The 17,223-nt window shown below is 33.8% G+C and overlaps 1 protein-coding gene across 3 annotated transcripts in view; it reads right to left on the bottom strand.

Annotated features, from left to right (window-relative positions):
- The window catches only part of KIAA0825 (KIAA0825 ortholog), a 385,582-nt gene that overhangs the window by 270,982 nt on the left and 97,377 nt on the right, over positions 1-17,223 (bottom strand). For all 3 annotated transcript variants that reach the window (XM_047877364.1, XM_047877370.1, XM_047877379.1), the window contains exons 6-8: positions 13,262-13,423; positions 3,228-3,322; positions 1,406-1,633 (exon numbers count right to left, since the gene is read on the bottom strand). In XM_047877364.1, the coding sequence (XP_047733320.1) occupies positions 1,406-1,633; positions 3,228-3,322; positions 13,262-13,423 (485 nt within the window). The remainder of the gene's footprint in view (positions 1-1,405; positions 1,634-3,227; positions 3,323-13,261; positions 13,424-17,223) is intronic.

A 17,223-nucleotide genomic window follows, 5' to 3' on the forward strand; every position in this document is an offset into this window, starting at 1 on the left:
CTGAGTTATTTGTACTCTGACAGCACCGTGTAATTTATGTACAGGGGAGCCAAATTCCTAAATAATGAATTTGGCATCAAACATAAATATAATGACACAACTTTATAACAATCAATTTCTCAGTTATATAAAGTTAAATGTTTTATGTCAAATAAGGAAATCCCAAAATGATGCTTTCCTACATATAACCTTCAAACGTTATGCTTACCAGACAGACATTATGAAAAACTCATGAAATAGCTTTACATGACAATACTTTATTTGTACTTCATAGAACTCAGAAAACATGTATCCTTGGCATTAATATGATTGGATTATTTTTGAACTTATTCTAATTTTTTTGCTGAATTTTCATAAAGTAAGTTTTTATTAATCACATGTACATAAGGTTATATCGATTTAATTTAAATAATCTAGAAGCATCAGAAGCAATCTCACCTGCCATCTTCTTACTGGTAAGGAGTCAGCAATTTTCAGAAGTGATGTGCCTGTCTTTTCAGTAGTTATTATGAATCTACTCTTTTTAAATGGCAAAGGAAGTACAGTGGATGGAGAGGCAAAACTAGCCTGCACTCCCAATTTGCCAACAGTGTTCCCAGGGGAATGTTCTGGAGCCTCAGGTTGCCAGAAGCCGAATAAGGAAGCCATCTTTAAGATCCCTCTTTTACAGGGACGCCTGGGCGGCTCAGTAGGTTAAGCATCATGATCTCAGAGTTTGTGTGTTCAAGCCCTGCATTGGGCTTTAGACTGACAACTCAGAGACGGGCCTACTTCAGATTCTGTGTCTCCCTCTCTCTGCTCCTCCCCCACTTGCTCTTTCTCTCTCACTCTCAAAATAAATAAAAACACTAAAAAAAAAAAAAAGAATGCTCTTTTACAAACATTCCAATCATACGTTGCCAAACTCATTGTGGACTTAATATTGAGTAACGGTATTTATTTATTTCCGTAATTACTTCCTATTTTCTCAGTATGCTCTGTAACTCTCAAGACACACATAAAGATGCAAGACGGATGCTAATGAAATGGAATGTACATTAACGTGTAAATAAAGATTTAAAAGTTGCCTAGGCTAATAAAAGACAGTAATTCCTTCAACCTCCTAAATTTCTCCTGAAATCATTCAAAGGAACGACCCAAACAAATAGTTTTCCCAGCTCTGCATGAAGTCACAGAAGCCTCCCCTTGAGGGGCCTGAGACTCATGGAACAACAAGTTGGCAACAAGTTTAAGTCTTTTTGCTAGCAGTAGCCCATGTACACCAGGGAAGAAATCTGGTACTGGGTCAAGTACCAAGTATTTGCCAGAGACTCCACCATTTCCCTTTGCAAAGTCTTAAATTAAAAAAAAAAAAAAATCTAATTATGCCAGTCTACAGTTTGAAAGGATTTCATTTGAATCTTGCCTTTGCAATTTTCTTTGGTTGGTCCTCCTCCGGAACCACATGACTGTCTTGCCAGACTTGCTGGACATTTACAAGGTTCATAGCATAGGTTACAGCTGAAGACCTTTCATTCTGTTCCTGTTGGAGAATTTTTGTGGAAAAATCTTCAGTTGCTGCTGTTATACAATGTGCCACAGGAAGAGACACTTCTTTAAATGCATTTCGCCAACGAAAGTCTGGTAAAGTAGCCTGAAATATAAATTTATATGAAGTTATATTAATCTTAACTCAGCAACACATGTTCCTATTGTTATAGATATAAAATTATTATTTTCTTTCAGCATTTGAATATGGGTATTCTTTGATAAATGGCAAAGGCCCTTCTTACAACCTGAAAAATATTACCCAGCAAATAAAGCAATATACAAAAACGTGTATTCTTTACACAGAGTAATATACTGGCATTTCATTTTAATTCATCAGTGGATTTAATCAGAAACTTTTTTCAAAATTTAATCTCTTAAATATAGTTCAATAAGACTATCTTTATGAGAGTTAAAAGTTACATTTACTATTTATCACATAAAGCAACCTTTAAATTCAATATAGTTAATAAAGTCTAAATTGGATTTTTATAGTCTTTTTTTATAGTTTATTGTTAACAAGTATTCCAACATAAGACAGAGTTTAATATTCAGTCCTTTATTTTTTTTTCACTCTCAGAAATCCAGACAAGCCAAAAAATAGCAACAAGAAATTTCTCAAAGAAAATGACATCATTGTACCTTTCTGGATTTTTTTCTTTTGAATTTTATTTAGTTTCTTCACCCACAAAGTGGTAAGCAACACAACTTTCGTTCCAAGAGATGAGGAATTAAAATTATCTGCATTGCTCTGTGTGGGAGGAGTGGGAGACTGGAGAGAATGGAGACTGGTGGTGTTTTGTTTTCTTTTTTCTTGTGGTCTGGCTCAATACAATTGTCAATGTATACTTTCCCCAAGTCCTCTAATGTTCTCTTATGTACTAAGAACATTAAGTAGGTGAGCCTGTGCTTAGCATTACTTTCTCCCTGTTTTAATGTAATCTTGTTTACTGTAATAATTCACCTACTCCGACTTCAGAAGACTCTAAGCCAATATACCTGACTGAATTACTTATTTTTCTGACTCTGGATGATTTCTATGGTTTCTTTAGGCCTAAAATTACTGGGACTATGATCATTAGCTTAGTTTTCATATACACACATCCCGTACAGCATTTATTTAGTGCTTTTTGTATATACTATAATCAATAATCAAATCCATGGTCAAAAAAGTGGCTCCCATTTTCATTATGCATATAATTATGTTGTAATTGAATTTTTCTTTGTTAAGTTTTAACATCAGAGGGCTTGAAAACACATTTCTCATTTTATTTTTACATGAATTAGTTAAAAATTGAATCCACCCAGCTTTTACAACCTCCTTTGTTTTTTTTCTAATTTTTTAATATTTATTTTTGAGAGAAAGAGACAGAGTGCAAGGGGGGAGGGGCAGAGAGAGAGGGAGACAGAATCCAGGCTTCAGAATCTGAGCTGTCAGCATAGAGCCTGATGTGGAGATGGAACCCACTACTGGTGAGATCATGACCTGAGCTGAAGTCATTCAACCTACTGAGCCACCTAAGCACCCAAAGCTTATAAGCTAATTTTCAACCAGGAATCAATCTTATTTATTTATTTATTTATTTATTTATTTATTTATTTAAGGGTAAAACTCAAGGCATTTTGATTCATAATGTATTCACAGACATATGATGCTATTATATATGAGTAAAAAATACCACTCTTTCCTCGTCACTCACCTCTTTTACTGGTAGCAATTGCTCTGAAGGAACACTAGTTGCATTTCTTTTAGGTTTCTCTGTTACAACTTTCCAACTGGATGTTTCTAAAATTCCTATGCAACAGAAAACAAACACACAAACATACATTAAGGAAAATAAGCCATACTAGATGGAATTAATAGGGTCAGTTTAACATTAATTATGTAGAAAAGCTCTATACATAGTATACACATACATACACATATATCAAGATTCAGACAACATAGTCAACAGATGTAGGGTGATGTTACCATTACAATAACTACAGGATGAAAATATAGAGTGTCCCTTTCCATATATACAACTTGATGAAATTTGTATGCCATTTATATTCAAATTTGATATACATGCTTATGTAATCTGTAAAATATAGATCCCTTTGTCATTATTCATTGTCATGTTGATAATGTAGGATAAGAGTACAAAGTTAAAATGAATTTCTTTTTTCACTTAAAAATTTAAATTCTAAATAAAGAATGGTGCATTTAAGAAATGATGGTGTTCCTTAGCACATTAATACTTCATTTCTTGAAATGAGGAAGAAAAAAAGTACATGAATAAACATCAACATATCATGAAAAATTACATTATTAATAAATATAACAATAATCCTTTGGAAAAATACAAACACTGGGATAAGAAATAATCTCCAGCTCTTAAAACGGTATTTCCTTACCTTTATCTTTGAGAATTAAGGAAGTCTTTTCCATGGGGAAAAAATAGAGCTACAAAAATGTAATTTAAAAATATGCCAAAAAGAAATATTTCCACTTTTCCATTAAGGTTTTATTAATTACAGTTTAATTTGAAATAAATGATTTAGCATTTACCTTTTGCTTTTGCCTAGATTTGACATATTATGATGAATTATATATTCTGATGCATTTAAAAACATTTTTTAGGATCCTAAGAGTCAGTTTCTGCTTACATCCTGAGTAAACAAATTTCAAAATCTACTTGATTCTTATCAATAGGGCTCTGACTGATAGATTCATTTAGCAGATGTGTGGGGTTTTTGGTTTTTGTTTTTTTCTAAGTGTGGTTCTATGAGCATAATCATGAATGATTTCTAAGTAATATCATTTACAAAAACATTCCTCATATGTGGAATTTGAGAAACTTAACAAAAGACCATGGGAGAGGGAAGGAGAAAAAAAAAAGTTTCAAACAGAGAGGGAGGAAAACCATAAGAGACTCTTAAATACAGAGAACAAACTGAGGGTTGATGGGGGGGTGGTGAGGGGAAAACGGGTAATGGGCATTGAGAAGGGCACTTGTTGGGATGAGCACTGGGTGTTGTATGTAAGTGATAAATCATGGGAATCTACTCCCAAAGCCAAGAGCACACTGTATTGTTAGGTAACTTGACAACAAATTATATTTTAAAAAAACAAAACCAAAACATTCCTTAGAGAGGTAAAAACTCCCTTTGGTTAACAATAATATCCTTTTTGGAAATTTTATCAGAGTTTATTCTGAGGAAAAGTTTTCCTCAACTCTAGTGTTTCTTTATTATTATTACTTTATTTTTTTTATTCTCAAGTTAGTTAACATACAGTGTAGTCTTGACTTCAGGAGTAGAATCCAGTGATTCATCACTGACATATAACACCCAGTGCTCACCCAACAAGTGCCCTCCTTAATGTCCATCATCCATTTTCCCCATCTCCCCACCCACCTACTCTGGAGTTCCTTAATCATTTTGGGTTTGTGAACACTTCTGAGAACCTGATTAAAGTGACAGAACACTCCAGCCAAAATGCACCATATGATTGCATAGTAGGTATGTGCACACATACGCACACTCGCACCCCCATACATACACACATAAATACTATTGGGGATTCCCAGGCTCTTTTGCGTAGGGCACTCATTAACCCCAAGGGCCTGTGGACTACAGTTTAGGAATCCTGCTTCATTTCTCAACACAAACCACAACATAGAGAGGGTTTTAGATCAGCGTTATATCATTTAACCCAAATTGCTCTCACCATGGCTTGCATTTTATTGTCTTTAAAAAAAAATGGTATTATAAATAACTAATTCTAACACTGAAATAAAATCTAGATTAATGAAATATTTTTTTAAGTTTATTTATTTATTTAGAGAGAGACAGAGACAGCATGAGTGGGAGAGGGGCAGAGAGAGGAGACAGAGAATCCCAAGCAGGCTCTGCGCTGTCAGTGAGGAGCTGGATGTGGGGCTCAAACTCACACAACTGTGAGATCATGACCTGAGTTGAAACCAAGAGTCAGACACTTAACCAAATAAGCCACCCAGTAGCCCCATGGAAGATCTTTAAATAAAGAAAAATGAAACTACAAGGTATTAAAATATGGAATACTTTTTCAAAAGATCTGTGTAGAGAAGATTTTTCAAAAGGACACTAAATGCAAAAGCCATAAAATAATTCTGCATAACAAAAATACCATTAGCAGTCAAAATGGATAGGACAAACTGACTTAGCACTCTTTTTCAAAATGTCCATACTATATATTTTTTATTAGTAGACTTTTTTTTTTAGAGCAGTTTTAGGCTTACAGAAAAGTTGAGCAGAAAGTACAGAGTTTCCCATATATTCTCTTTCTCTCTGCCCTGTTTGCCCTAATGTTAACACCTTGCACTGGTGTGGTATATTTTTTTACAATTGAGGAACCAGTATTTATTAATATTAACTAAAGTCTATAGTTTACATTAGGATTCATTCTTTTTTTAATTAAGTTTTTAATTCAGGTATAGTTAACATACAGTGTTATATTAGTTTCAGGTGTACAATATAGTGACTCAACAGTTCCATATGTCACCAAACCTCATCAGGATAAGGCCATTCCTTAATCCCCATCATTTATTTCACTTATCCCCCTCGTACCTCCCCTCCGGTAGCCATCAGTTTGTTCTCTATAGTTAAGAGTCTATTTCTTGGTTTCCCTCTCTCTTTTTTTCCTTTGCTTGTTATTTTTTGTTTGTTTCTTTTTTTAAAAAAAATTAATAGCCCAAGCATACTTTTAAATTCAAATTTTAGTTAATATAGAGTGCAATATTGGTTTCAGAAGTAGAATTAATTCATAATTACATACAACACCCAGGGCTTATCACAAGTGTCCTCCTTAATGTCCATCATCCATTTAGCCTATCCCTCCACTCCCTTCCCCTACATTAAGCCTCAGTTTGTTCTCTATCATTAGGAGTCTCTTGTGATTTGTTTCCCTTTCTTCTCATTATCACGCCTTTCCCACATGTTCATCTCTTTTGTTTCTTAAATTCCACATATGAATGAAATCATATTGGTCTTTCTCTGATTGACTTATTTCGTTTAGCATAATACATTCTTAGTTCCATCTACATTGTTGCAAATGACAAGATTTCATTCTTTTTGATGGCTGACTAATATTCCATTGTGTGTGTGTGTGTGTGTGTGTGTGTGTGTGTGTGTGTGTGTATACATACGCTTAAACACACACACACACGCACACACACATCTTCTTCATCCAGTCATCAGTCAATGGACCCCTGGGTTGCTTCCATAATTTGGCTATTGTAGATAATGCTGCTATAAACATAGGAGTGCATATATCCCTTTGAATTAACGTTTTTGTATTTTGGGGGCGGTAAGTTCCCAGTAATGTGATTCCTGAATTGTAGAGTAATTCTATTTTTAACTTTTTGAGGAAACTCCATACTGTTTTCGACAGTGACCACACCAGTATGCATTCCCACCAACAGTGCAGGAGGGTTCCTTTTTCTCCACATCCTCACCAAAACTTTTTGTTTATTGTGTTTTAAATTTTAGCCATTCTGACAGGTGCGAGGTGGTATCTCAATAAATTTTGGTTTGCATTTCCCTGATGATGAAGGATGTTAAGCATCTTTCATGTGTCTGTTGTCCATCTTGATGTCTTCTTTGGAGAAATGTCTGTTCATGTCTCTGTCCATTTTTTAATTGGATTGCTTTCTGGGTGTTGAGTTTGATAAGTTCTTTATATATTTTGGATATTAACTCTTTATCTGATATGCCATTTGCAAATATCTTCTCCCATTCTGTAGAATGTCTTTTAGTTTTGTTGATTGTTTCCTTTGCTGTGCAGAAGTTTTTATTTTGATATAGTCCCAATGGTTTATTTTTGCTTTTATATCTCTTGCCTTTGGAGACATATCTAGAAAAATGTTGCTACAGATGATGTCAGAGAAATTACTGCCTGTGCTCTCTTCTAGGATTTTTATAGTTTCAGGTCTCACATTTACATCTTTAATCTATTTTGAAATTAAGGATTCATTCTTTGTGTTGTGTATTTTATGGGTTGAAAATGCATAATGGTATGTGTCCACCATTACTCTATCATATAGAATAATTTCACTGTTCTAGGAGTCTCCTGTGCTCCATCTAGTCACCGCTGTCCCTCTCTTCCCTTGCCTTGAAAACCACTGCTCTTTACCATCTCTATACTTTTGTTTTTTCCAGAAGTTCATTAAATTGGAATCATATAGTATGTAGTCTTTTCAGATTGGCTTCTCTCATTTAGCAGTATGCATTTAAGAGTCCTCCATGTATTTTTGTGGCTTGATATCTCATTTGTTTTTATCATTGAATAATATTTCATTTTCTGGATGCACCACAATTTGTTTATGCATTCACCTACTAAAGGACATCTTGGTTACTTCCATGGTTTGGCAGTTATGAATAAAGCTGCTAAAAACACACACATGATGGTTTTTATGTGAACATAAGTTTTTAATTCATTTGCATAAATACCTGGGAATGTGATTACTGGGTCATATAAGACAGTGTTTAGCTTTATAAGATACAATGAAATCATCTTCTAAAGAGGCTATACTATTTTACATTCTTATCAGCAGTGAGCGAGAGTTCCTGTGGCTTCACGTCTTTGTAAGAATTTGGTGGTGTTAGTGTTTTAGATTTTAGCCATTCTAACAAGTATGTAGTGGTATCTCTTTGTTTCACTTTCCATTTCCCTGATGACATATGATGTTGAGCATGTTTTCATATGCTTATTTCCCATCTGTATATCTTCTTTGGTAAGGAGTCTGTTCAGATCGTTTGCTCTTTTTTTAAATTGAGGTTTTTTGTTTTTTGGTTTTTTTGGTTGTTGTTGTTTTCTTGTTGAATTTTAAGAGTTCTTTGCATATTTAAGACACAAGTCCTTTACCAGAAATGTGTTTTCCAAACATTTTTCTCAGTCTACGGCTTGTCTTCTTATCCTCTTAACTACCATAACTTTTTACTTGGCAATTTCACTTCAGAAGTATACTGCCAGATACATATGTGCTCATATAAGACATAGTTTCAAGGAAATCTGCTGTGTCATTGTTTGTGGTAGCAAACGGAGAGGAAAAAAGAACCCTACATGCTCATCAGTTAGGAACTGGTGAAATTATGGTACATGCACCAATGGAAAATTATTCAGCTATTAGAAAGAATGAGGTCTTTCTATATAACTGTTAATAAAAAAGCAGCTCTGCATCGTATGACAAGATTCCCTGTTATTTTAACTTGGTGAATAGTAGTTGTCCCTAAAAAGGAAAACTACACAAGTAGAGTGGAAAAAGACTTCATTTACAGTCTACTCTTTTGTCTTCTTAAAAGTTTTCCTATATGCATGGACTACTATTCAAAACAAATTTTAAAGAAGAAGACATAATAAAGATAAAATTGTTAATGACGTGAAGGGACAATGCTTAGATTCTTAACGTCACCTTACTTTTCTACAGATAGCTCATAAAGCCAGCTAATTTAAAAAGATACTTACTCTGGAAAAATAACACTAGTTCAAAGTACAAGCTTTGCAGATCTATTTCTGGAGATAACTATCTGCCATTGTGCAGCTATCATTTAAGACTTACAAAAAAAGTTAATTATCTTATATTTGTCTTTTCACTTCCAAATACATTATGCTTATTCACTCAAAGTAATATGTCTTGATGTTTATACAAACCATTTGCCTATTTTCAAGATGAATAAAAAAAGCTAAGCTTCCCAAGACTTCTGTTGCTGGTAAGCAATTCTACAGTAAGACAGAAAATGAATTATGAAGCTGTTATGCTAACTTTTAGGATACAATCTTTCCCCCCAAAATTAAAAAAAAAATTTTAAACCTAATCCTATATAAAGAGCAAAGGGTATCATTTTAAGGCAGTATTAGTAGGACCGATTCTAGACTAATAAAATATCTTACAGTTTTAGTGAATTATGGCATCTTTGCATTCACTTGAAATTCCAAATGGTCAACATCAAAATTTGGCACTGTCAAACTTTATGAGCTCTGTGAACACGTGCAAAGTATTTTACCTATTTAAATATATATTGAAAATTCTATTCACTTACTAGCATTGTCTAGAAAAGTAGATCATTTTTGGCTCATCACTCTAAAACATAGTTATTTATATACAGTCAACACTGGTTTCCTTAAGAGGATGCCCAGATTAAGGACCTCAGTAGAGTGCAGAGGGTCACAGGAATGCCAGCTGCGTAACAGTCTCTCCCTAAAGAGTTCGCTGTGGTTCATTTTACATTTCTGGTTAGTTTCCACACTGTCGCTTTCTTTCATAGAGAGTAGAGGTTGGCAGTACTTCCCTGTGACATCCACTTTCACACCCAAATTGGTCTTCATAGGCTCCCATTGTGTGCACTACAAAGCAACTTGCCTTGTTGGCAGCTCTAAGTGGGAACTACAAGTCTTTCTTTTCTTCACTGTTCTTTTCTGGCTCACAAGCAACCTCCCACCAAAAGCTGAATCTGTGGAAGAGACTACATCCAAGAGATAATACTATGAAAAAGTATGAAGAGAAGCCCAGGTGGCCACCTTGCAAATTTCCAATGTGGAAGCCTTCGACCTCTCTGCCCAAGAAACAGCTAAAGTCCTAGTGTAATGAGCTTTACAAACCCTAGGAGCCTCTTTACCTTAACTACATACGCCTCCCTAATACAATCCCTTAACCATCTAGCTAAGGAACTCTTAGAAGCCATTTGACCCCTCTTAAGACCCCCTAAGAGTACAAACAATCTTTCAGAAGATCTGAAATCTTTGATTCTTCTGAGACAAACCCTAAGTGTTCTTCTTACATCCAATTGAAGCAGCCATTGCTCTTTGTCATTGCTGGGGCTAAAGAAAAATGAGGGCCAAGAAACCTCCTGGTTTAGATAAATCTCAGATGCCACCTTTGGAAAATTTGAGGAACTGCCCGAAGAACAACTTTATTCCAAAGGAGCATTAGAAGTGCCCCATAAATCAAACCTGAGGCCACTCCAGAAGACATGATCAACTAAAAGAAATACAGTAAGGCACCATTACAGTCAAATAATGTGCTATCATTTACTGAAATGACCAGAACAGAAAACCATCAAGTCGTGACGAAAAAACAAAACGAAACAAAAAAACCAAATAAATATAATAACTAAATATCTTTTTTTTCTCTGAAAATGCTTATGTCTCACAAAATCTATTGTATCATATTCAAATTACTAAGAGCATGGCCAATTTAGCTAAATTGACGATATAATGGTAAACATCAAAGTAAAAAGTAAAATATTTAATCATCTTTATATTTTCTCTGTGTGATGTTAAGCACCTGGATATTTTTAAAACATCTGGACAATAAGAAAAAAAACAAATCCTCACTTTCATCACATTGTTTTGGTTACATGGACATAGTAGGCAACTCTTTCCAAGATCTTTATTAGCAAAATATGCTCCAATCAAAAGAAATACACAGGAAACCAAATGACTTGATCTTTTTTTTTTTTTTCACTATTCCCTCCTACACAAGATTTCCAAGCAAAACATTAACTATCAGGATAACTTAAGACGCATTTGGTTTCTTTAATCATCCATTTCAAGGAATCTTTCCCTTCCTGATTTAAAAAAAAACCTATGCTTTTGATAAGAATTGATTAACTTGGCTGTACTGAATAAAACATTTAAGTTTTTCTTGACAATTTCCCTCAAGATCATTCTTTTCAGGGAGCCATTTATATAAAGTTATGTCAGATTAAATCAATCTTAGCTTTGTTTTAAAAAACATGAATTTCAACAATGAAGAACGCATATATCACAAGGGGATAGTCTAGAACTTAAGATATTTCTTATACCTGTCCTTCAAAATACCTTCCACATACTACGTTCAATAACCCACAACTGTGTTTCTATAATGCATTCTTATTAATGTGAACTTCAGTTACTTTTATCTGCCATGCTGCTTATATGGCAAATTTGGGTAAGGCAGTATATGTAGCATAATTATATATTTTCTCTGTTGATTTTATTCTTTAATGATAACTATTTCTCTCAAATATATAGCATTTGCAAGTCTCAACATTTCTTGGTCTTAATCTAAATAAGTTGGGCCAGCTTTTCCTTTTCTCCTTTTATTCTGAAATCAGTATGTCAAACCTCTGCCTCAATCATTAGCCATTAAGTTTTGTATCTTCATAATACTTCTCTAATACAATTCTGATTTTGAATTTATGCTGCTCTTTAAAGGAATAAAGTTCTTAAAATCCACCTAATTTCTCTAGAGCCTAGTGTTGGACCAATATGAGTCCAAAGAGGTAAGAGGCTATATGTGTTGGAGTCCACTCTATTTCTTGATTCACACTTCAGAAAAGATCTGCTAGAGATGTGGATGAGAGATGCAAAATCATAGCCAACCATGGTGGATGAGTACCAACATCAACTGTCAACTGCTTGAGGCACCAACTTGTCACTAAAAAATTAGGATGTCATATTTATCTACTCAGATCTTTCTCTGACCCAGTCAGTTAAATCTAGAAGACCCGCTAGGGTTCATATTATCTCCTAATTAAATCTACTTTTCCATTCTGTCTTTTAATTTTCATATTTTCTGTCTTTATATTTTTATTATTTTCCTATTAGACTTTTTAATAGCTTTTAGAAACCTGAAATCCACCTCCATTTTTCTTCAAATTATCTCCAAACTTGAAAAAATGATCTACTTTACTTTATAATTTCATAGTGCTACTTAAATGTAATCTGACACATAGAAGTATAAGCTATGCTTAAAACGAAAGAAACTTAGACCCTATAACTTTCCCAATATTATTCACCCCAGGCAAATTAACTAAAGAAATGGAAAAGCAAACATATTAAAGTATATGTAATTTCTTACTAAGAAATTGGGTTTTGAAATCTTCTGATTGATTGTTAATCATCTGGTTTTCTCACGTCATTTTGCAAACGCAGCCACAAGCTCTATTAATTGTCCTTAACATGATATATGGTATCATGCAAAAGAGAACTTTGTATGGTTTATTCTGATACAGATGAAAATATTTTGAAGTACAGATAGGAACACAGGGAACATATTTTAACTATCTAGATTTTGAAATCTAGAAACATTATTTCAACATACATGGCATAGTTTGCCTCGAAAGGATTTTGTGAAGACTAAACTTAAAACATTATATAATTATTATTACTTTTATAACAGCTCTCATTTACTGATTGTGACCTACTAGACATTCTTTTAAATACATAACACTAAATCATTGAATTCCCACAACCCTACATAACATAATGAGATCTGAAGCATGTAGTAGTAACAAAAGAGAGAGAGAGAGAGAGAAAGTTAGTTTAGTCCTACACCATCATTTTGAAGATGAGAAAGCAGAGGTCTAAAAAAATGAACTATCTTGCCTAAAATCATGTGGTAGTTAGTAGCAGAAGAGGAGATACTACATCATCCACTATGCTTGTTTTTTCCATAGGCTAGGCTGTGTTTCTCTGAATTAAAAAAAAAAAAATCTGATTTTATCTAAAGATCATTATCCAGAATTGACCTCCAATGTTTTGTTAATTAGAATTATGGAGTTTGCCACGTATAAAGGATGAAAATATAATTCTATGGTGTGTATTATATTTAATATTTATTTAAAGGATTCTATCATGCATTTTTTTTCAAGTAATTGTATAGATTTAGTGGCAGGAAGTGAAAACAGAGAGAAGAGTTGATTTACAAATTTAAACAAAGGAGCATGTTACCTGAAGGATTTCTGGGTGTCTTGAGTGATATAAATATTTCTTCCAATAATTCTTCAACATTTTCTTCCAGCTTCAAAAAGGATTTTACGAGCTGTGCTAAGAATTTGAGTTCATTTATGGAGAGGAAAAAGTTTCTTCCTTTCTGTGAACATTCGGGTGTAACTGTGAAAGAGAAGATCTATTTGTACATTTTATTTGTTTTCTCAGTAAATACTGAAACAATCTATGTGCTTCCATAAACCATCAAAACTAACAAGTTCAATAAGTAAACCAAGTTTGTTATTAAGAAATGAATATAGGGGCGCCTGGGTGGCTCAGTCAGTTGAACGTCCAACTCTTGATTTTGGCTCAGGTCATAACCCCAGGGTCATGGGATTGAGCCTTGCATTGGGCTTTGCACTTATCTTTTAAGATTCTGTCTCTCCCTCTGCCACTTTCACGTTTGTGTTCTCTCTCTCTAAAAATTAAAAAAAAATGCATATAAAATCTCCTAAAAGAGTCTTTTCTTTAGGGGAACTGGGGATGAGCATTCTGTTTCATACAACTATGACACCTAAATAATTATATTGATTCTCAGAGTTATAAACAGGAAGGTGATTGGTTGTTGTAAAATCATATACAATTTTATTTTTTTAAGTCTGTCACAACTTGAATCTAGTCACAAGGGAACATCACAAACCCAAATTGACAGAAAGTGTAGAAAACAGCTGGTCTGTACTCTTTAAAAGTGGTATGTTATGAAACACAGAGACTAGGACATGTTCTAGTCAAAAGGAGTTTAAAAAGACATGACAACAGAAATCAATACATGATCAGTGTTTTATTTTACTTTATTTTATTTTTTTTTACAAAGAACATTATTGGGATAATTTGGTAAAATGTGAGTAAGGTCTACAATCTGATGCTCTTATTTCATGATTGTTAATTTTCTGATATGGATAACTACTCTGTGATTATGAAAGAAAATGCCCTTGTTTTTAAGAAATATAGTGAAGTATACAAGGACAAATATCTGTAATTCATTCTCAGTTCAGGAAAAAAAAAGTTTTCAGAGACAGTGAATGCAAAGGTGGAAATGTGGTAAATTATTAACATTTGATGAATCTGGATAATTTTTGTAAGTATGAAATTAAAATAAAAATTTAACTTAAAAAGTGACAAGACAAAAGGAGTTTTCAAGACCTTAGAAGGATTCCTCCTATATCATTAAAAAGAAGCAACCTAATTGTTAAATCTAGACTACATAATTCATGAAATCATGTTTAAAAATAACTTCAGTCTAAGTAATTGTGATATCTATTGCTTTCATAAGAACAAAACAACTTAAAATAAATAAAGATTGATTTTTCCCTTTTATAATTAGTGTTTTCTTCTTTTGTAATTACATCACACTACCATCTGAATACAGAAAAATATCTTAAACTTCAAGCATATGGAGAATAGAACTCACCAAATGACACTGTGGACCAAGTTTTCAAAGATTTAAAGAATTCTTCTTTATTAATGTCACTTCTTAAAACATACATGGCATTTAAGAACTATCTTGAGGCTTAATAACAAATTGAAAAATCTGCACTCTTGTAAGGTAAGCATACAATCCCTTTGGTGAGAAAACACGTGCAAAGTCTCTTAGAAATAATGTAAGGCCTGGTGATTCCATGTGAAAAAGTTTACCTTCATCACATGGATCTAAAAGGAGGGTTCCAAACATGTGACAATTTAATGGGTAATCCACTTCATTTCAGTTACATTTTAAAACGCTGGCATCAGACTTGTAACCGTATGATAGAGGTTTTCACTGAGGACCAAAAATGTCATGGTACCTCTGCGGATAATTTGAGAGAGACCCTGTCAGCCAACTTAAACAGTGGAATTTAATCCTGTTCTTGAAGCGTAAAACAAGGCTTTAAAAAAACCCCCCAAAAACCCACAAGTGCCTACAAAAACTATTTCATCTCTACATTGATATTAGGCCCACATACATTAAAGTCTACCTCTAAACAGCCCTGCTCACACCCACAGGCGTGCCAGAGAACACAAACATGGACGTCAGCATATAACTAAGATTCTACCATGAAAATCATGACCCAAAAATGAAAAGAAAAGAGAATAAATATACTGTGAATCATTTAGCTGTTGCTTGACTCTCATTTTGCCTGTTTGATTTCTTTTAGGCTTTGCTCATGTGGTTGAAGGGTCTGGTTTAACCTTCTAAATCTTAAAGGTGTTCCTTTGGAACTAAATATTAGCCAAATTTTCAGACTTGAAGAATTCTTCATTCTTTAATAGTTTAGCTAGAAAAATAAGAAGGCTTTGTGTAGCTCCATTCTCATTACAAGTATTGTGTTTATAAAGTAAGCAAAGAAACACACACCTTCCTAAAACATCTTTGCGGGTCAAAACCCTCTAACCTAACAGTGCTACTTGTTTAAAAATTATGTAAGGTTGGGGCACCTGGGAGGCTCAGTCGGCTAATCGTCTGACTTTGGCTCAGGTCATGATTTCATGATTCATGGGTTCAAGCCCTGGGTCAGGCTCTGTGCTGACAGCTCAGAGCCTGGAGCCTGCTTTGGATTCTATGTCTCCCTGTCTCTCTGCCCCTCCCCTGCTTGGTTCTCTCCCTCCTTCTCTCTCTCTCTCTCTCAAAAATAAATAAACATGAAAAAAAATTATGTAGGGCCTGAGGATTCCATATGAAGAGGTCTTACCTTCATGATCTGGATTTAGAATAATCTTGTATTGCATAAACTTAACAATATTGAGTGCTAAAGGCTTTTCAATTCAATGCATCTTTACAACTTCATAGTGAAAGAGGACAGAAAAATATGTGTGACCTAAATCTAATAATTTTTGTCCCCAAGAAGCAATGATTATGGTAGAGGTCCATTAATTAGTAGTCCTTATTTCCTATTACTATTAGCTCAGTGTTCTCCCAAGGGCTATTGTGAAGGTTCTTAATTTATGGAAAAATAATTCTGTGATAAATTCATTTTGTGGAAGTCCATTTAAAGCAAAATTAAACACAAAGGATGGACTAGCATAGCCCAAACTTGTCTTATTTTCCCTACAATATCTCCCAGGACTAGAGTTCTACTCATCACATCTTAGCTCATAATTTCTATTTGCCTACACATATCTATTGTTCTGTTTCTCAGACTCTTCACTGTCAACAAAATTAGGAAAGGGTTTCCCCTTTTACTTTTGCTTTCAGTCAATTAATCTTTTTTTCCTCTTTCTTTCACCATTCTGTTTGTCCTGTCCTCCAACTCACCTCCCCAGAAAATCTTACCTGAATACAATCAATTCATCTTCCCTGTTAAACTAATCTGGCCTTTTATCTATTTTTTTTCCTAAACATTATATGACTGTCTTCTTTCAAGAAACTTTGGGCATACAGGCTTATCCACAGGCAAATATGTTTAGCTGTCCCCTAATCACTGCTATAAAATACCTGAAATAATGATTGTCAGTTTATTATAGGATGAGTTCTATGATTCTTAAAAAATATAAAATTCTTCTAAATCCTAATAATATTATAAACAAAGGTTACATTTCCATCTTAGGGTAAGACTTTGATTTACCATTAACTAACAATGAATAAGTCCAGGTTGAGGGTTTTTCCCCCCTCCCCCATATTATTTTAATAAAAATTTTTCTAAAATATGATTCCCTGCTTTATTATTTAGTATTTAGAACACAATTAAAATTTTTCTTCATGACAGAGTTATGATAAAAGTTTTTTATATGCTCCACTGAAAGATGAATATCTGTCCCTCATCAAAGGGCATTTCTCAAACCTCATTCTACAAGGATTCTATGATCAAATAGGTTTAGGAATCACTACATACTAAATGCTACTTAAAGAGACCCGCAATGCAAATTAGCATATTAAAATCTATTTACTTTTATAATAATGTAAATTTAAAAAAAAACAATGTTTCTCAAACTTTTTTGAGACACCA

This window comes from Prionailurus viverrinus, chromosome A1, assembly GCF_022837055.1.
Source record: "Prionailurus viverrinus isolate Anna chromosome A1, UM_Priviv_1.0, whole genome shotgun sequence".
NCBI classification, from domain to species: Eukaryota; Metazoa; Chordata; class Mammalia; order Carnivora; family Felidae; genus Prionailurus; species Prionailurus viverrinus.